Below are 21,695 nucleotides of genomic sequence, written 5' to 3' on the forward strand. Positions count from 1 at the left end.
ACTGAGGCGGCGGTAGACCAGCAGCTCCTGTCTTCAGCGTTGTTAAATTGCTGTTTTTCTGAATGGAGTCTGGTTTTGAAGAGATTTATATAACAGAATCATATCCCTGTCAGATATCGCTATCTGACGGAACGGCAAAGCAGTGAAAATATTCTCAATATAGCATACACTTAAAGTGATATTTATTTTTATTAGGTGGGACTTTTTTTAGGTGGCTGAAATATGTTTTGTTGCTGCCCCCTTCACAGCAGTACATTGCTTAGTTTCTGTTTGAGTGCTCCTTCACCAAACTGTGGGAGGTGCAGTGGCGTGCACAGACTTTTTGAAGGGCAAGGGGCAAAAAGAAAAAAAGGGCACTTTAGCGCGCGTTTTGGCTCCCAGGAGGGCACTTTAGCGAGCGTTTTTCAACAATTGTGCCATGAGGGGGGGGCGACCAGAAGCATATTTCCTCCATATCCAAAACTGCATTCTATCATCTTAGAAACATAACTAAAGTTAGATCATTTATATCCCTCTCAGACGCTGAAAAGTTGGTGCACGCTTTTATTTCAAGCAGGCTGGATTATTGTAATGCACTTTTAGCAGGAATAACAAAACAGGCACTTCACAGGCTCCAACTTGTTCAGAATGCTGCAGCTAGAGTAATAACCAAGACCAAAAAATATGAGCACATCACTCCCATCTTAATTTCTCGTCACTGGCTTCCTGTGAAGCAAAGAATTGATTTTAAGATTTTGCTTATTGTTTTTAAAGCTATGAATGGTGTAGCTCCACCTTATATCAAGGACATGCTGGCTGAGTACACACCAGACAGACTCCTGCGATCTGGAAGTAGAAGCCTTCTCACTATCCCAAGAATACACTCTAGATCAGCTCATGGTGCTTTCAGTCACTATGGTCCAATTCTTTGGAATTCTTTACCACAACACCTCAGGTTCATTACATCGATTTCCACTTTTAAACGCAGGTTAAAAACACATCTCTTTTCACAAGCTTTTAACTAGATGTGTGCGTGTGGTTTTAACCAGCTATACCATTACAACTGTTTGGTGTTTTTGTTGTTATCAGGTTTTTACATGCTCTTGTACTGTGTAATCTTGCTGTTATGTGTTTGTTTTTATATGTATGTTGTGTTTGTTTTAAGCACATTGAGCTATGCTTGTCATATGAAATGTGCTATACAAATAAATTTGACTTGACTTGACTTAAACAGGGGAATGCCAAGTTCCGTCTCTTGAATGAAGAAAAAACTATCTTCTCTGAAGAGGTCATTTACATGAGTCATATTTTTTCTCACCCACAGCTGGAGTGCAGAGTCAATGACAGAGGCAGGGAACAGAAAATTACCCCAAATAGTATCCTTGAGACAAAGCTGTTCACAGTTCAAATTAACTTTAAATTGGCCTCAAATCTTCAGAGTCTCACAGACAGTGGAGTTGTCAGTAAAAAGGGCACTTTTTTACAGTTAAATCTACTAGCAAGTGACAAAAGGTCTGAGTTTGGCTTTACCAAGGACTGTCTTTAAATTATTGTGAAACAAGTATCCTTATTTATACCTTACCAATACCTTTTATCTTGTGGTCACAGATTCACCTAAGCATGTAAATCTTAGAGCTGAAACAACTGGCTGATTCCTTGACTAATTGCTTGACAGAAAATTAACCAACAGCTATTTTGATCATCGCGAAAACACCAAATATTTTGTGGATTCAGTCTCTCAAAGGTGGATATTTTCTGTTTGTGTTTCATGACTGAATATCTTTGGGCTCTGGACTGTTGATCGAATAAAGGAGGACTTTTGAAGACGGCATTTTTCACTATTAGCTGCCATTCTACAGACCAAATGATTAATTGAATAATTAGATTAAATAATACTGTAAATAACTGTAATAATCAAGCCACTGTATGAGGTTAGACAAAGACAGCTCTGATAATCAAGAGACTTTCCTCACTTCATTCTTGTACAGATAACTTCATCACTCTCCTCATCGATGATACAACCTTGGTGTTTTGCAGCAACTGATAAGAAGCGACATGTTAAACTCAGTGTTTACTCTTAACAACTGATACTACAACAGTGAGACTACACATATATACTCTATATACTGTCATTCACAGTCACCCAATAATGTACAAATGACAGGCTCTTAAAAAACAAAAGCATTTAAAATGGAAACACCCTTTGACCGACACATTGAGACATAATGTGTGTTTGTTTGGTCACTTTCAAGCTAACAGCATTACTGTGGCAACACTTACAGCAACAATGAGTGATGATGATCTAAAATGTACTCACAGAAGCTAAATCATCCCTGAAACAACTGCTAAGATGATCCAAATCCAAATCTTATCTGAATAACTTACCAAAACAAAGCCCATGTTGGAAGAGCAGACCGAGACAGAGTTCAACGACCAACTTTAGACGAAAGGTTTCTCACATTTGACAAAAAAAAAAAAAAAAAAAAAAAAAGTCAGATGATCACAATATAGTCATCACCAAGTGATAACACCACTAAATTAACCGGCAGGAAGAAGAGGCATTCTGACTTAAAGCCATTAGTAGATTTCCTCTTAAGGTGAGTCAAAGAACGCGTTAAAGGAAGCCTGTGTGTTTGCATGTATGTGGGTCAGAGCTGACAGTTCTTTGGAGTCTTCAGAGAAGCGGTGCGAGAAACAGGAAACATAGTGAGATCACGTAACCCCCTCCACACACACACACACACACACATACACACAGTGTAACACAACTGTTCGAGGCAACGTTAGTGAGTTCCTCTGCCTGATTGTTTCCTATGATTCCACTGCATGTTTGTGATAATAATGTGGTTCAGAAACAAGAACTGGTGACATACAAGAGAACAACTCATGAGCCACAGACAGCATTTGTACGTAGGTGGTGGTGGGTGTAAGGGGAGGGTGGGCACACTATAATGCACAACGTCACAGTATAACACCAAGTCAGTGAAGCTTCGGGGATATCAATCTGTCCATTTAGGAAGCAAAAGTGATTGTGAATCAGTTTCGCCTTTGGTGCAAATGAAAGCAACAACAGGTGCAATGGAGAGGCAAAAGATAAGCCAACGCCCAAAAAGGAATGGTTTTACATGTGGTGGCCACAGACAGTTTCTCTCTCCTTATCCCTCCTGACTGATTCTTCTCTAGTTTTGTGTTCTGCTAGTGCCCTTGTAGCATGAGGCGGTACCTGCAGCCCAATCAGGTTGCACAGGTAGTCCATCTCCTCCACGATGGCACATCTTGATTTGACAGACTTGCTGTGTCTCCCAGCACAGTCTCAAGAGCGTGGCCATTAGACAAGGAGAGCTAGACAGGGCCGTAGAAGGGCATCCACCAAGCAGCAGGACCGGTATCTGCTCTTTTGTAAGAAGGAGGAACAGGAGTACTGCCAGAACGCTACAAAATGACCTCCAGCAGGCTACTGGTGTTCATGTTTCTGACCAAACTGTCAGAAACAGGCTCCATGAGGGTGGAATGAGGGCCTCACATCCTCTAGTGGGACCTGTGCTCACAGCCCAAGACCGTGCAGCTCAATTGGCATTTGCCAGAGAACACTAGAATTTGCAGCTCCGCCATTGGTGCCCCGTTCATCTGTTTTTCATAGATGAGAGCAGGTTCACACTGAGCACATGTGACAGGCGTGAAAGAATCTGGAGATGCCATACTGTGTGTCAGTGATGGTCTGGGGAGTATATTCCTTGGAGGGTCACACAGATCTTTGTCATAGCCAGTGGTCCCCTGACTGCTGTTAGGTACCAGGATGAAATCCTCGGAGTGATTGTCAGACCTTACACTGGTGCAGTGGGCCCTGGGTTCCTCCTGGTGCAGGACAATGCCCGGCCTCATGTGGCCAGAGTGTGTAGGCAGTTCCTGGTTAACGAAGGCATTGATGCCTTTGACTGGCCCTCTCGTTCCCCTGACCTAAATCCAATTGAGCACCTATGGGACATTATATTGTATGTATCGTTGCATCTGATACTGCCAAGCACCACCACAGACTATACTTAGATGTCTAAGCTACATATGTAACAGACTGTCAAAATCAAAAATGCCAGATGTTTGCATTATGTGTTTCTGCAAACAAGGGATATGTAAAATTTGTACAGTTTGTGTGTTATTTTTTATATGTTTCATGTGTGGCAGATATGTTAAAACTTTGTTTCTTTATGTTTTAGTTTTATGTTGTGACAACGCTGTGGGTATTGTGTGGTTAGATTCAGGCACAAAAACTTCTTAGACAAGATGAGGAAACATCATGTTTTGGCATAAAATACCCAGTTGGCTTGTCACAAATATGGCTGGAAATGTCCCGATGTCTCATTAGAAATATCCTTTTGCCACAAACACAGGTGAAATTGTCCTGACCTCTCACTAAATATATTTGGCTTTGTCCCAGCAGTCATGGCTAGAAATGTCCCATCTTGTTAAAAATACCTGGACTGGTCAAAACAAACATGGGTGGAAATGTCCTCACATCTCATTAAAAAAATATGTGGTTTTGTCGCCACAAACATGACCGATGATGTCCTGACTTCTTGTTAAAATACACAGTTTTGGTCTCAAACAGTGGTCTGCTGCTTGACAGCTGTCTCAACAAGGTGTCCCTCTATCCACCATCTCTACTCTCCTCTTCCCGATGGAAAACTCAGCTCATATATATGTAATCAGAACTATGTTACTTCAGAAATGTTGATAGGATTCATATGAAGTTTATCATGTCCGTGGTTTGCAGAAACATACAGCGCTAACATGGTATTCTGACGACTGGCTGACATATAATTATCATTTTAACACAGTTTCAGTGTGACACCAGTCCCTTTTTACAGTGAAATGTGGTTGTTGAAAGGCTGCTGAAACAACATCTATAAGGGTTTATCTCAACCATGTGTTGACACAATTGTTATCTGTAACTTTGGGATTTATAAACTCTCACTTTTCCATCAAATTTAGCCCAGCTATAAAACTAACCCTGTCTAGGTTTTGGAAAAAGGGCTCTTGGTCGATGCTTTTGCCTGTATTTTTTTTTAACTTTATCATATTTGTTCTAACAATGTTTTTATGATACCTGTACCTGTATTACACCATGAACATTTATGTCACCTGGCCAATTTTAATAATTTTGTATATTTATGTATTCTTATACCAAAAAACTTCAATTAAAAGCCCAGTCCCTTTTACTAGCCCAGTGTGGCTACGCATTTTGACAAATAAATGCCTGTCTCAAAAAGGGAGACAGGCATTTATCCAAAGGGTTTCTCATAAAAATTAATCCAAGTTGTGAGTACTGTTTTAACAGGATAAAGTGGTGTTGTGTCGGTATGCCAGGTGCCGTAATCCTCAAGTGCCGTATCTCTGTCTCTCTCTGATGTGCTGTCTGTCAAAGCTAAATCAGTTTAATTATTCATAATTGATGCATTATCTGAAGCCTAACTTTTGTACAAGTAATATTCATACTGGTTCAAATAAACAATTGTATTGGATTGTATTTTCTCTCTTAGCTGAGCAACAGTTTTGTGTGACAAGAATTAAAGGCCTGTCCAGTGTACAAGCCTGTTAAATTCAGTGATTTAAGCTCATTTTAGTCTGGGATAATAATTGTAGTTTTACGGTATGTACAATTTTTTTCTATTTTTGTCTATTGTAAATTTTCTTCGTTTTATCTTATACTTTCCATTATGTCTATATTTCTGCCTTGTATGTAAATGCTATGCACCAAATCATCACCAAGTCAAATTCCTTGTAAGTGCAATTTTACTTGGCAATAAAACATCTCTGACTCTGACACCTCATTGGCAAGGTTCCCCTGAGAAAAAAAAAAGACTCTTATCTAGTTAAATAGCCTAAAGGACAAGAGTGAAAACAGGTTTAGACCTGCAAATCATTAAATTAATATTTACCATAGAGTTTGCATAATGGATTTTGGCTCATTAGATGGGGATACAGGTGCATTTAAGTTCTGTAATAACCTACTGTCACCACTACATTCTTCTCATATTTTGAGATACAGAAACTATTATACATGCTTTTATCTCTTCACGTCTTACTTGTTGCAACAGCCTTTATTCCTGTCTCAATCAAAAAACCTTGCAATGACTTCACCCTCAAGGTTCTTAAAACTAAAACCAAGAAGCACGACCACATCACACCAGTTTTAGCCTCTTTACATTGGCTCCCTGTTTGTTTTAGGATTAATCTTATTAATTACTTTTAAGGCTCTTCATGGCCTAGCTGTTAGTCCCTTATGAACCTTCACGTAGTTTAAGATCCTCGGGCAGAGGTCCTCTGCTTGTCCCAGAGCCCAGACTGAAGACCAAAGGGGACAGAGCTTTTGCGATCAGGGCCCCAAGGCTCTGGAATGACCTGCCCGTGGCTATACGGCTGTCTGAGTCTCTGGCTTCATTTATAAGTCTCTCGTTAAAACATACCTCTAGCGGAAAGAGCGTATCCTGACTTTTTGTGTTGCTGTCTTACTGATTTTAATGTCCATTTATTATCTTGATTTTAGTTCTGGCCTTCTTTATTTTATCATTTACTAAACTAAGCAGAAAAAGTAAGGAAATTTGTGTTTGGTAAAGCTGTTTGGCATTGGCAGAGAAGATTTGGCAAATTTTTCATGGGCCCAACCCACATACTCAGCTCTGCTGCTCATCCCACAAATGCATGTTCCTTACAAATGTGGCCCCATTTAATTAAGCAATATCACACGAGAGGGAGTGATGTTGTACTGTGATATCGTCACGGCTGTGATTGAGTGATGTTGTACTGTGATATCGTCACGGCTGTGATTCGGTTGTAGGCACAAGGCCGAGTGCTGATTAAGAAATGTTGAAAAATGAGGACAAAATAGATAATTTAAGCATTTTATTTGTCTTCTGCCAACAAAAATAGTTCCCTCAGGACTCCGCTGTCACCGTTGCTATGTAACGCAGACATGGTGCGCCAGGCACTTACTCTTTATACACATTTATCTGCACGTTTCCATTAATTGTGCAGCCGGTGAAATAAGTCTCTGGTGACTGCATGGTGGACTGTCGCTTCACAGGCACAGCCGACTCTGCCTTCTGATCTGACAGTATGTTGCTTTTCTCCAAGTCATTGAGCTCCGCTGATGAAACACTGACAAACCTGGATGTGTGCTCAGATGGATTCAGCTTCTCCTCTCCCTCATCTTCCTCTGATGACCATTCATAGTTCAATTCAAAACTTATTTTAGGAAATAAATCCATATTTTTGGCTGTTTGACAGTGGATGAATTAATTAGCCTACAACGCAACTGCTGACCTAACTGACACTAACCGTCAGTTTTGATTTGATTGTTGATTGCAATCAGCTGTGAGGCGGAGTGATACATACACAGTGACATAACCGTGATGTTGTACTCCAATATCATCACGGTTTTACTGTCTCTCGACCAATCAGATTGCAGGGCTGGAACTAACTGTTGTATAAAAGGGAAATAAACAGGCTTTCCAACTGTATAAGATTTATTGCCATGAAGCATTGTAACAACAAAGAAATAATCTACCAAACACAAATTTCCTTACTTACTGTGCTTAGTTTATATAGCCCCTTTCAAAACACAGTTACAAAGTGCTTTACAGTAAAACTGAACACAATTAAAACACAAGAGTAAAATGTCATAAAATGTAATCTAAACTAAGCACAAAAAGTAAGGAAATTTGTGTTTGGTAGATTATTTCTTTGTTGTAACAGTGCCTCTTGGCAATAAATCTTATACCTCTGGAAAGCCTGTTTATTTCCCTTTTAAATGGGGCCACATTTGTAAGGAACATGCATTTGTGGGATGAGCAGCAGAGCTGAGTATGTGGGTTATGCCCATGAAAATTTGCCAAATCTTCTCTGCCAATGCCAAACAGCTTTACCAAACACAGATATCCTACTTTTTTGTGCTTAGTTTAAATAAAGTTTATTGTTATTATTGTAGAAATGGGCTACTGCAGTTTTACAGTTGTCACTGCATGTATCTGAGTGGTAGTGTCTGTGTAGCACCTGACCGTACATATAAAACATGATGCTGAATAAAGCTGATAAAATATGATACATTGCTGCAGATTAAAACACCTAACCCACTTTAGGAATTCACCACTCTTATTCAACCACTGTTTCTTTAGATATTTAGTTACATTTAGCAGCCAGTACTTGAGTTATGTGAATTTTTGAACGCTTTGTAATGGTGTATTTCTGCACTGTGGCGCTGCTCTTCCAGGATCTGACTTCCACCCTTGCAGATCTGTCCGATAAATCCACCCCAAATACGCGCTGAAATATCGTTATTACACTCATCATGCATGCGGTGTCCATTAAATGTGAATAAAGTAGGTCATGGTGTAAAAATCCAAAGCAACATTAGCGGAATATTTCCCTCTGTATGTGTGTGTGTCTGTAGTGTAGTGAGCCTGCAGCAGCACCCAGAAGTGAACAAAGCGACCCGGAAGCGGTGGTCCGACTGGAGGCAGGCAGAAAGAACATCAACCTTTTATATTATAGCTGTACTCGCAAGACAATATCTGCAATCAGGACACAAGGTATTTGTGCATGTCTTTTGGGTGTCTTCGCTGCTGTGTGTTTCTCTCGTGAGCGCTATGCTGCTAAATGCGTGCATTGTGCACAAAATGCAATCGCTGTCCTTTGATTCGTCCAAAAGTTGCAGAATGTGAAAAAAAGCAGCCCTAAAAGTGAAATTAGGAGAAGATGGCACAGCGTGTTTGGGGAGAAAGGGCATTGTGCGCCGGCTACATTTTGACCTTAACGCGTTGCGAGGCTTGTTTTAATCGCGGTGGTGTTTGGGTCGATCTGCATCTTGTCCGTTTCCGTGCTGTTTTTTTTTTTTTTTTGCAGGGCATGGTTGTTGTAGGAAGTGTCAGTTTTTTTAAGAGGTGGGGAGGCCGGGCTATTCAAACCTGCAATTCGCCGTAAACAATCATTCATGCCTTTGACATGATAAACACACCTTTGTGTCCGCGTCGGCTCGCGTCTTCTCCCCGACACCCTCCTCACGACAACATGTTCATGCTCCTAAATTTTTGGGGTCTGCAGAATATGGCGTCCCGCCTTATAAAAATAAGGCTGCCATTTTTGTTTCTCTTTTGTCTGGAAATGTTTAAAGAAAACTGTCTGAGAATGTCTGAGTCGCACCGGGAGGCTCGGTCCGTGAAAGCCTCCGTCAGTGCGGGTGCACAGATGCTCGCAGACACACGACATGTCCGAAAAGTCGAAGAATGGAAAGTTTTTTTTCCCTCTCATTGCGTTTATCTTAACATTTAAAGCGACGACCACTTATTTTCTGGGTTTCACAGTCAGACAAAAGGAGCAGAGGAGCTGAATGTCCAGGCTCGTCTGCTGAGCCTCTGTCACCCTCATGTCTCTTTATCACTGACTACATGTTTGTATCTGACATTTACATGTTTGACCCGGGTTAACTTAACGGGGGCACTTTGCCTCAGTGTCACTGTGGGCCTGATTTACACTCTGAGCTAGTAATATAAATGTCATATAGCAACTTATTACACTGTTAAAATGTAATCTTGACATCTTTACACAAGCTTTATGACTTTATTATTATTATTAATTAATTAATTAATTTTAACTACGAGGTTATTTGGGGTTCTTAGCAAAATCTTAGCTTGAATTCAGTTTTTTGACAAATAAATTTTAAATCAAGGGCCACTTACTGGATTGTTCCACCTTTCATCCACATCCCATGGTCTTCCTCAGCTGAAGTTTTGTTGGCTTATAACTGAGAGAATCCCATCTGCTGAGGAAGACCATCATGGGATGTGGATGAAAGCCAGATAAATCTAATGAGTGAACTTGAATTAATTTATTTGTCTGGAATGAAAGTCTTTGAAAAATATTAATAACTTATATGGAGCTTCATATTAAATATCCTCCAACTGGAACCTCTACATTTTTTGTGTTTGACAAAGGTGTTTTGTTTTTTTTCCCTTCTTTTTTACAAAATCTTATAGAGCTTAAATCCAGTTTTTTGACAAAGACATTGTAATTTTGAATCAAGGTCCACTTACTAGATTGTTCCACCTTTCAGCTGCATCATGGTCTTCCTCAGCAGAAATTTTGTGTGCTCATCTGCTGAGGAAGACCATGAGATGTGGATGAAAGCCAGAAATATCGAATGAGTGCACCTTGAATAAAATTTTATATTATGTTGGAAACTAGTTAAACCCAATTTTACCAGCCTAAAATTCATGAACTCTTCATTTAAATATATATTTTGTTTGATTGTTGTTGTTTTTTTTGTCAATATGATTTTTTTAGCCTTTAAAGCCCATGAAACCCAAAGCCAACATTTACCCTCCCATTTATCGTTACCTTTACACACTCCGCTGTGGTGAAAATGTTTTTTGTTGTTTTGTTTTGTTTGTCTTTTAAATTTTGTTAACCCAGCCTTCTTTTTACTTACCTGTCGTTAAATTTATGGTATTTGTCCTGGAGGAAACTGGAACAAATATATATATATATGTTGATGCAAGTCCTAAGAAAGTTTAATTTTGAATCATGGTCCACTTACTAGATTGTTCCACCTTTCAGCTGCAGCTCATGGTCTTCCTCAGCTGAAGTTTTGTTTGCTCATAACTGAGCAAATCCAATCTGCCGAGGAAGACCATGGGATGTGGTCAGAGGATTGAGAAGTGTCTTTGTTACTTTGTCCTCGTGTTTAACAGCGGTGTCTTAAAACAGCTCTCAGATGTTCTGGATGAGTTGTGCTCGTGCCATAGCTTCAAGCAGAAGCTATAACAATTAAAAGAAAAAATACATCATTATTTATTATTATTATTATAATCATAGAACCATCATTTTTATGACGGGTAACTAAAAAGTAGGTTGGGTTAACAAAAACCTTTTCACCAAAGCTTTTGTCAAACTATTTTCCAAAGTTTAGTTAAATCCAATTTTACCAGCAAAAAATCCACAAACTCTTCATTTTCTTTTTTTTTTTTGGTCAAAATTATTTTTTTAGTAGTGCATAACATTAACCTCGGTGTGTAAACTTCACACACTCAGCCGTGGTGAAAAGGTTTTTTGTTTTTGTTAACCCAGCCTACTTTTTACTTCCCTGACATGAAAATTATAGTTTTTGTTCTAGAGGAAACTGGAACAAATATATATTGATGCAAGTCATTTTTTATATTGATAACTTCTATGGAGCTTCATATTAAATATCCTCCAACTGACCCTAATTGTGACACCTGTATCTTTTTTGTAGCGAAATCTTAGGTAGCTTAAATTTAGTTTTTTGACAAATACGTTTTAATTTTTAATCAATGTCCACTTACAAGATTGTTCCACCTTTCAGCTGCATCTCATGGTCTTCCTCAGCTGAAGTTTTGTTTGCTCATAACTGAGCGATCACATCAATTAAGATTTTTTTTTGTTAAACTATATGTTTCCAAGGTTTAGTTAAATCCAATTTTACCAGCCTAAAATTCATGAACTCTTCAAATAAACATGATTTTTTTTTTTAGTCTTGAAAGCTCATGAAAACCAAAGCGAACATAACAGTTACTTCTATTCTACTTCACACACTCAGCTGAGGTAACAAGATTTTGTTGTTGTTGTTGTTGTTGTTATCTCAACCTACTTTTTACTTACCTGTCATAAAAATGTAAATTAACCTTGGTATTTGTTCTAGAGGAAGCTGGAACAAATATAAATTGATGCAAGTCAAATAAAAATATTAATAACTTCTTCTATGGAGCTTCATATTAAATAGCCTCCAGTTTACCCTCACTGTGACACTTGTGCAGTGAATCTTGTCCTTTAAATGTATTTATGTTTGGTCTTACAAAGGTGGAACAGCATGATTTTGATAATTAAAATAGTTTCTTAATACTTAAAATTTATGTGATTAAGCATGTATGTGCATTCAAAGCTAGATGAAAGTTTGTGTGATGGAAACTATTGAAATGTATACAGTGATTTTAGGTCAAAGGAAACTGCTCATCTTTTCTACTAAACCTGAAACTGTTAGTTGCTTGAGGTTAGGGTGTCATAGTTTTCTTCTAAACAGTTGCAGTCTGGCTGTCTGTAACAGTAACGGACGCTGCCTACACATCTTGTTCAAATCATTTCAACACTGTAGTATAAATAAACAACACTTTGTATCATAAATCGCACATGGATCCTTAATGACTGTGACAGACTTGTAGGAAGATAACAGCTCATTATGCATAAGCTGACTTTTGGGTGGGTATATGTGAGTTCGACCATTACAGAAAGTGAAACCACTGAAGTGCATCGTGTCAGTATTTTGGAAAATTATTTAATCATAAACACATATGATGAAGTATGACTTGACTTTTGAATGTGACTAATATAAATGTAATTCTTTTCAGGATGGCAGAGCCTCGATTTAACAACCCGTATTTCTGGCCGCCGCCTCCATCCATGCCAGGCCAGGTAAGTCCACTCATCGCGTGATTACTGTGACATTTCTACCTCATTGCCATTTGTTTCCATGTGTGAATGTCTTTTCAGCCATTCAGCACCAGTCCATCAGTGAAACAAACTTTCAGAGTGAGAATCCGTCACAGCTCGAGCTCGTAGATAAAAAAAAAAGAAAAAGAATTGAACTTGTACTGTGTGCTGGTCAGTGTTTTCTATCCTGGGATGTGTTTTTTGGGGCATGAATGACATTCACACACGGTGGCTGTTTTCTGTTGAGCATGACCCGTTAACCCTTTCAGCTGGATAACCTGGTGCTCATTAACAAGATCAAGGAGCAGCTGATGGCTGAGAAGATCCGACCCCTGCACCTGCCGCCTACCTCCACTCCTTCCCAGCAGTCTCTGCTGGTGCCCACCTCGTCCCCGGACGGCAGCGCTCAGCACGTCATGTCGGTGCCAAAGCCCCAGCCACAGCAGGTGCCGGGCCATCACCCGCAGCCGCAGGGCTCTGGACAGCCGGATATCGCTCTGCACGCTCGACCCGCCTCCAGCTCTGGACCAGGTACAGTCATCACTTTGTTGTTTGTAGGCCGGGGGACAGATCCAAATGTGTCGGTAGCATCATAACAGGTCTGAAGGTCTGTCATTATCAAGAAGACACAATTAACTGTCCACTGATCAAAATGCAATCACCTGATCATCACCCATCAACTTCCAGATGGAAACATGGACGACAAGTCAGCGGTGAAGGCCAAAGGATTGTGGGAAGACTGGCACATGAGACAGCTCAGCGAGCAACAGAGCCGGGTCAATCACCGCTCAGGTACTGCAGTCAGTTGGTCTGTGTGGTCTGTTGACACGAGGAAATATCAGCAGGAAAATCTGCCTCTGGTGTTTGTTTAAATCAACAGCAGTGAGTGATCAGACACACTGTTAAACTGTGTCAGTAGATACACAAACACACACAGTAGAGGTACAATGGATGCACCATAGCAGGTAAATAATACATTACATTTACTGTAGGGCTGCACAGTTAAAAGAAATATAGGTGCAAAACATCAAATAAGACATTGTATTAAATAGTTTGTTAGTCTTAAAGCGGGGAAATAAACAGAGAGAGTATATTGTGCAGGCTGAGCAGCAGCAGAATAATACTGAGAGACTTCGCTGTTGGCTTTCAGGCAGTTTAGCCCTGGCTAATTTTAGACTGAAGTTGGTACAAACCAAACCTATAAAACTTCAAGATACCCTGACTTGTGTTAAACCAACAGGATATAAAACCAATATATCAGTCAGACTCCCATGTGATACACATGCTGAGGACGCTCTGGGCTCAGTGGTTTTGCAAGTTGTGGCCCATTTACTAAAAGTAATGTATCCTTTGTATCACAGTGAAGCATTCTGCAAAATGTGCTGTCACTGTGTTTTCTTCCTCCTGTTTCTGGCAGAAAAAAATTTCATTTATTTCTAAACAATGTAAAAATCAGTGAGCAGACTTTTGAAACTGAAGTTGTGTGCCATGTATACCTCTGGCAACACATAATACAGACTTGACAATTGATTCAGTGTGATGCATCCCACAACTCAAACACATTTCAGAAGGCAGCTGACTGATCATTATATCATATGGAAAACAAATGGACACCCGTGGCTCTTTGGAGGAACTAGTAAGAAATAAGACTCCCTAAAACACGGGGTGTCACCGGGAGTTAGTGCCTTACGTCCTGCGTCACACAGTGTGTTGTGTGCCTGATGCACGTTCCCGTCAGCTCACATTGGGTCGTCTCCTCACCAAGTTGTTTATTAATGTCATTTTTGTCTTAAACCCAAGATAGAACCTACAAGAGACCTCACATCTAACTGTAAGTTCAAACAAAGATGATTTTTCTTTGTTTTTGTGATCATACATTTACGAAAATGCATTAGATGTACAACTAAATAATGCTGAAATATATAGACATTTAGATAGAATAAATTATGTCCAACAACAAAAACATTATTCAGATGGAGGGGTCTGTATTCTGGTGAACAACTGAGTTTACAAGGCAGTCTATGTATATAGGTGTGAGACCAAGTATACAAGTTATGGGAAAACATGAATAGTATAATTCTGTATGCCTTCATACTGTACTAGTGTATTACTCAGTCTAGCTTGCCTAATTTTCCAGGCTTTAGAAATAAAACTTGCCCATACTTTGCCTCTCAGTCCAGTTTCTCATTTTCGTCAAACCAAAATAATTCAGGATTTTTGGTCTGCATTCTTACAAAGGCTCACTGCAAGCAGGTTATCATAGAGTGCACTGATGTGTCCTGCAAAACCGCGCCCATCTGGGTAAATAATACGTTTTTAGGAAGTTCCAGTATAAAATATACATTGAAAAATCTCTAATTTGTCATCAAAAATGTAAATATGTAATTTAAAACTAGAACTTGGTTATTAAAATGATCTGTGTAGTGTTGTAGCATTTGTGTTAAAACAGTGCTGTTTAAACCTCCACAGGTCTGGCTCCTTCATCCCGACCCGACAGCCACAGCACCTCAGAGGCCCTGACCCCCACGACTCCAACCTCCAGCAGCCAGAACCGCCTGGGCGGCGCCCCCTCTGTGAACATCATCTCCGGGCTGGCTAGCGGTCCTGGCATGGACCACATGAAAGTGGGAGGCCTGGCCGGACTGTTGGGACCCCCACCTAAGGCACCCCGGGGACGGAAGAAGATCAAAGCTGAAAACCCATCTGGTCCTCTGCTGGTGGTGCCCTACCCCATCCTAGCTGACCAAGGCTGTGTCACTGTGGCACCCAAAGAGGGCAAAACCTACAGGTTGGGCACAAGAAGCTGCTACTGTTGTCTTCGAGGGAAAGGATATTTCCTCTCAGCCTTACAAAGCTGATTCACAAATTAAATTGCGGTCTTAAAAAGATCAATAGGCATTTGCTTGACACCAGTTTGGTTTTAAGTACGCTGCAGATGATTGAGATGTGGTCCTCCTCACTGAGACATCAATACTAACCCACATTTCACCTGATGGGATAAATGTTTCACTCAGTGGACTGTCAACTGATCTTTGCCTCCTATTATCATCTGGAAAAACATTCTTTGTCTTGTTATATTTAAGTTTAATTTGTGAGGTTAGCACAATGCAGGTCAGCAGGAATCTTAACTTTAACTTATTGACAATGATTCCTGGACCATTTCCTACTTTTTTGGGGTATATCCAGAATTAAACTACTTTGATTTTGGTTGGGACTTAGTGATACTCATAATTTGGAAATAGAACATGATTCAGAACTGATTGTGTTTTGCCTTATATATCTTGAAAATGACTGAAGTGGTATTACTTTAAAATATTAAAGGAATACTTCACCCCCAAATGACCATTTGAGGACCAGTTACTCATCCCCTGTTTTGTTAAATTTGTGAAGAAAGGTTTGTTTTTCTTGCATGCCTCCACGGTGAACGAAGAATCCAAAAACGGACAAAATTCTTCATCAATTAAAGTCATAGGGGTCCATGTTTAACAGCAGCAAAACTATATCAGAACATCCATTTATAAACTCTCACACTACTTATGCAGTATAATCCAAGTCTCATTTATCCAGTCAAATGTGTTGTACTTCCCCAACAGTCTTTTCTGACAGGGAACTGAACGTAAAGTGAGACTTACAGTATTTATGATCTCTTCCAAGCCAGACTCCATTGACAGAAACAGTAATTTTACCTCACTCAACACAGGAGCTGCTGATCTACCACTGCCTCGATCAGTTAGTTTGTGTTATGTTGTGAGTTTGGTGTGTTAGTTCAGTTTCAGCAAGGTCACACAATAAGACAAACAAACTGCCAAACAAGGCAGCAGTAGACCAGCAGCTCCTGTGTTCAGCGAGGTAAAATTAGTGTTTTTGTCAATGGAGTCTGGCTTTGAGAGAGCATAGGTAAGTTTCGCTTTTTGTTAAGTTCCTTGTTGGAAAGGGCTGTCTGTTTGGGAAGTACTGAGCACATGACATGGATAAATGAGACATGGATTATACTGTAAGAGCCGTGGGCAAGTTTGTGGACGCTGATATGACTTCAATTTATCATGATATTTCTCCATTTTTGGGTTCTTTGTTCATCTGAGGCATGCAAGAAAAACAGTTTTCTTCACAAATTCACAAATTCAATGTAACACAGGGCAAGAAATTGATGTACAAATGGCCGCTGTGGGGGTAAAGTATTCCTTTAATGGTGTTATACTATATAGTTTTTAAAGCTCTGTTTCTCAACAAACCTGACTCAAGTTTTTGTTTTGTTTTTGTCACCAAGATGCAAAGTGTGCCCGCTCACCTTCCTAACCAAGTCAGAGATGCAGATTCACTCCAAGTCCCACACGGAGGCCAAACCACACAAGTGTCCCCACTGCTCCAAGACGTTTGCCAACGCCTCCTACCTGTCCCAGCACCTGCGCATCCACCTGGGGATCAAACCCTACCACTGCTCCTACTGCGAGAACTCGTTCCGTCAGCTGTCACACCTGCAGCAGCACACCAGGTCGGTCCTGCTGTGAACACAAAGTGGGGACAGTCAGGCTGCCACTAACACACTGTGCTATACCAGGGCATCTGATGTCTGATGCTCAGATTAGTGATACTTTTAATATGTGTGTTCTACTGCAGAGAATTAGTCTGCTGACATCTTTATACAAATCTTGTTTTAATTATCTTGGCTACGCATTTTATTGTACATACAAGGCTGTGACTAAATATGTGGCTTTTTTTATCTGCTTCTTTTGCCACAGAATCCACACTGGCGATAGGCCTTATAAATGTGCTCACCCCGGATGTGAAAAGGCTTTCACCCAGCTGTCTAACCTTCAGGTCAGTACCTGGTCACACAACTGAATTCTGCCACAGTGGATATTACAACAAGAACAGCTACTTTACACTGAGGTAGACACAGCGAAAAATGTAGTTTAAAAAAAGATGTTCATTGATTTAACTGACTGTAATCACAATGCAACTTAAGAGCGTCTGTCTGTTTCTTCCCAAACAGTCTCACCAGAGGCAGCACAATAAAGACAAGCCGTATAAATGTCCTAACTGCTACCGTGCCTACTCAGACTCCGCATCGTTGCAGATCCACTTGTCAGCGCACGCCATCAAAAACGCGAAGGCCTACTGCTGTAGCATGTGTGGTCGGGCATACACCTCAGTGAGTAGACCACAGGTTATCTGCTAGTTATCTTCATATGCTTCAGATTTTCCCAGAGTGTCTTCAGACGGACTGCTAGATGATGGCCTTTGATGAAACTTTGCCTCACTTCACCCGAAACTAGCTGCTTCCTGTTTGTGATATTTAACAACCCGACATGTTTTTGCTCATTTCCACACGTACAGAAAAGAAGTAATTTTTCCACTTCTTGTTTTGGCATACAGGGATCTACCAACTACCAGTTCTTTTTTACTTGTAAAACTGGTTTGCAGGGCACATATTTAATCTTATCTGGCCAAATCAAAATGTCTGTAACCACCTCCCATCTGCAAATACTTCTATTAGCTCAGCACATTACTCTAGAGCTGAAACAATTAGTACTCAATCAACAGAGAATCCATCAGTTTGGATTATTATAGTATAATTTTAAAGGTACAGTGTGTATTTCTGGAAAAAGATAGTTGATTGTTGAGTCTCATTCCAAGGTAATAAAATACTGACGAATTTGGGTCAGTAGTTGGACCGGACCACTGACCCAAAACATTGATATTTAATGACCTGAGAATGAGACTATCTTTCTCCAGAGTTTGATATTGCACCTTTAGGGGCTGTACACATTTTTTGCGCCCTCAAAGCCACTGTTTTCAATGTAGACGCACGGCAGGCGCGCTCAAATGCCAGAGCGAGGCCGTTGTGGTGCGCACACGTTGCTGAGAGCCCTGCACTCAGGATTTCAGGTAAATGGGCCATGATACGGTGCTGGTTAAGGCTGCTTAGCAACCTTAGACACAGCCTGCCGCTGCGCTCTTGAATGCTGGCACAGAAAACGCACAAATATAGCACCCGGCACCTGACCTCGTGTTTTCCAGGCGGTAAAAGACGCAGCATGTGTACAGCCCCCAGAAATGTCAAATATTTACTGGTTTCAGTTTCTAAAATATGAATATTAGCTTGTTTTTCTTCTGTCATAATAATATGAGCATCTTTGAGTTTTGAACCGTTGGTCAGACCAAAAAAACATATTGGTATCAATGGTATATAGTATTCATAACTATGTTTTCATGAGTTTATAATCACCTGAAACTAAGAATTGTTGTGTTTTTACCTTAGAATGAGCCATTTATATCAACATACAGAGCGGGTCCTTTCCCAGGAGTTTGCCATGTTGTCTTACAGTAGCCCAGAATGGACAAATCAAACACTTGCTCTAAACAGGGCCATTCGCGTTGTTGTGTTGACCACCCTAGGTCTCCTAAACACTTGGCACACAAAAGAAGTTTCAGTTCTGCAACCTCACCACTAGATGCCACTAAATCCCACGCTCTGGACCTTTAATAGAGGAGTTGAGTGCCTCTGAACCATGTGCCATTGAAGCAGAACAGTTTGCAGGTTTCAATCAATCAGTCAGCTGCTGTCGTGGTTGGTTGAACTGTAAACAATGACATTGGTCAGTCCAGAGTCGTCGTTAATATCTGGTTGGTTAATTTAGCTTTTAAAATCTTTTGATTGGATGTGATTTCTTAAGCTCCCTCCCAAGTTAAGTTTGCCACAGTTGTTATATCCTGCTGGATCCACTGCCTTCACATTCAGTTATCTAGAATGTGTTTCATTTTTATAGGCACTCAGGGTTTATTTGAGGTGATATACACGTAAAGAAGTGTCCTCAAAATAAAATGTCAGTAAGAAGTAACACAGGAAATTCAACTGACACACATAAAGATAAAAAATAACTGGGTTTATTTTCAGGCTGTTGTCTCATCTGTTGTTCTAATGGCAGTAATTTCATTTTAAACCATTTGCTGTGTTTTCATGTCTTTTGTAGGAGACCTACCTTATGAAGCACATGTCCAAACACACGGTGGTGGAGCACCTAGTGAGCCACCAGTCGCCTCAGAGGACCGAGTCCCCCAGCATCCCCATACGCATCTCCCTCATCTGAGCTCCCAGCCGCTCTGCAGCAGGTCGGATTCAGAGTCTACGTTAGGCTGGAGCTTATGAGGCCCTGCACCCACAGCCATCTACATAAGGCTTACATTAGCATTATGACAGCTGACATAAGCATTCAGCGCTAGATTCAGTCAACAGGCCGCCTCCATCCATCTCGACACAGGCCGTCTGTCAAAAAATGAGCACAGCGTTATTTTGTGAATGTAAAAAAAAAAAAAAAAAAAAAGAAATACAGCTAGATGTTGTCCGGAGGATCGAGTGGCAAAGAATGTCTTGCGTCAGATTTAATAAGCACTTTCGTAAGCGTCATGTAAACTGCCGGATGCATTGGCCATCAGAAATGTTTTAGTTAGTTTTTATGTTTTGTTTTTTTCTTCCTCTTCCATGAAATGGGTTTCCAAAATGTGCCAGATGATATTTGCCCTTATAAAGAATTGAGAGAATAGAAAGAAAATGTTCGCTGGGTGTGTTCTGGAGACATCCAAAGATAATCTTAAAGCACTTTTAGGCCTTGTGGTTTTGGCTCAAATTGTTTCAATCTTGTTGGATGGAAAATGCCAAAGGGCATTACTTGTGGCAGCTAAGAGTACCGACTGTATAAATAACAGTCTTGTTCTGTTTCCTTCTTTGTTTTTACTCACAGTTTTTGTGCAAGTACACATTTACAGGGTCATCTGAATTTGATGAAAGGCAATCGGTAGATGACAATTTAAACATTTGATGATTGTATTGAGACGTTGTGTTATTGACTTGGGGAGGCAACAAATAGAGCAACATGGAACGGAAGAGAAATGAATGTTTTTTTGTTTTTGTTTTTATTTCCAAATATCTTTCAGTCCATATTTGACCGTCACCTTTTACGGCACCTTTACGATCGTGACACATGATCAAAGAAACACTGCTTTTTTACATTATGTTCTCTTGTCCCATTAACTAGTGCCATATATGAACCTTGTTGAGGTTTTAAGAGGAAGCGAACCTTGCTCTAGTGTCTGCTTCCTCGACTCTGTTAAGCTTTTGACTCTTGTTTTCTAAGTATTAGAGGTCGAACACGTTGCACATGTACCAGTGCCAGCTCTACGCTACTCAGCCCGACTTTTAAACACACTTAAGCTGAAAGGAAATTTCACTCGAGTGGTAAATTTTAAACCCAAACATTGGACCAAAATGTGAAGTTATTGTACAGCTACTCTGACCCAGTTAAGTATTTTTTAAAATCTTTAATAAGCTTTACCCATTTGGAATAAACTGCAGTATAAGTCATATTCCATAGGCCTATATTATGTGGAGGTGATGCTTCTCCCTTTTGAGTTTATTTTTCTCCTTAGTATTCTTTTTATTGTACACAGTATTGTTTGTTGTATTTTTACTGTAACTTTAACCTCTGGATGGTACTAACAGAGTACCCTGTATTCTTCAGGGCACTTCGGAAAAAGGTGCTACGGCTAGACGTTAACATTTGAGATGGAACTGAGAATAATGTAAAATACATATACAGTATATAGTATGTTTTCAAAAGAATAAAAAAAACTTATTACTCAAGCCACTGGCCTGAAAACAGACATTTACGCCAACAACAGACCCTGCCTCTTCAACTTACTCTCTCTTTTGAGATAATGGGAAAATGTACATGTTGCTGTACTGTAAAACATGTTACTCATTTATAGTACCTATTTTTTAGTTTTCATAAACATGCTCTGTTTGGGTTTTGTAAAAGTTTATGTATGAACTTACTGTAATTATTTTAGTCTACCCATATGTTATTAATATTCATGTTTTATATCAGTTATTTACATGTAAGCCTTAACTGTTTTATCATCCCATTTCCATTACTCTGTATTGTGTTCTGCAGTATTCAGTCGTGTAAACATTTTCATTTTCTTTCCTTCCGCATGGAGTTCCTGAGCTGTAATCTGTATGATAACTGTTTAACCCATGTTCTCTATGAAAAGATATTGCGTAGATTTATTACACTTTTTCCTGTCTTGCATTGTGGTTTCATATACAGTTTCTAGACAACTAAATATGCACAGCCAAGACTGAGAAGTTAAACTAAGGTTATCAATGTTTAAAAAAGGAAAAAAAGCTTTGTATCTTTACCTTGTTTAATAAACAGACTGTTATA

At 39.9% G+C, this 21,695-nt stretch overlaps 1 protein-coding gene across 2 annotated transcripts; it reads left to right on the forward strand.

Annotated features, from left to right (window-relative positions):
• The first annotated feature begins 7,878 nt into the window (after positions 1–7,878).
• On the forward strand, positions 7,879–21,695 carry znf362b (zinc finger protein 362b). Of its 2 annotated transcripts, none has more exons than XM_050065748.1 (9): positions 7,879–8,561; positions 12,390–12,453; positions 12,741–13,002; positions 13,159–13,263; positions 14,941–15,259; positions 16,739–16,963; positions 17,211–17,289; positions 17,465–17,623; positions 19,446–21,695. In XM_050065748.1, the coding sequence occupies exons 2-9, from the start codon at positions 12,391–12,393 to the stop codon at positions 19,560–19,562; spliced, it is 1,329 nt and encodes a 442-aa protein (XP_049921705.1). In that variant the 5' UTR covers positions 7,879–8,561; position 12,390; the 3' UTR covers positions 19,563–21,695. The 2 variants fall into 2 exon arrangements, with proteins under 2 accessions (XP_049921705.1, XP_049921706.1); XM_050065749.1 differs by having other exon boundaries at positions 12,768–13,002.

Source organism: Epinephelus moara, chromosome 16 (assembly GCF_006386435.1).
Source record: "Epinephelus moara isolate mb chromosome 16, YSFRI_EMoa_1.0, whole genome shotgun sequence".
Lineage (NCBI taxonomy): Eukaryota > Metazoa > Chordata > Actinopteri > Perciformes > Serranidae > Epinephelus > Epinephelus moara.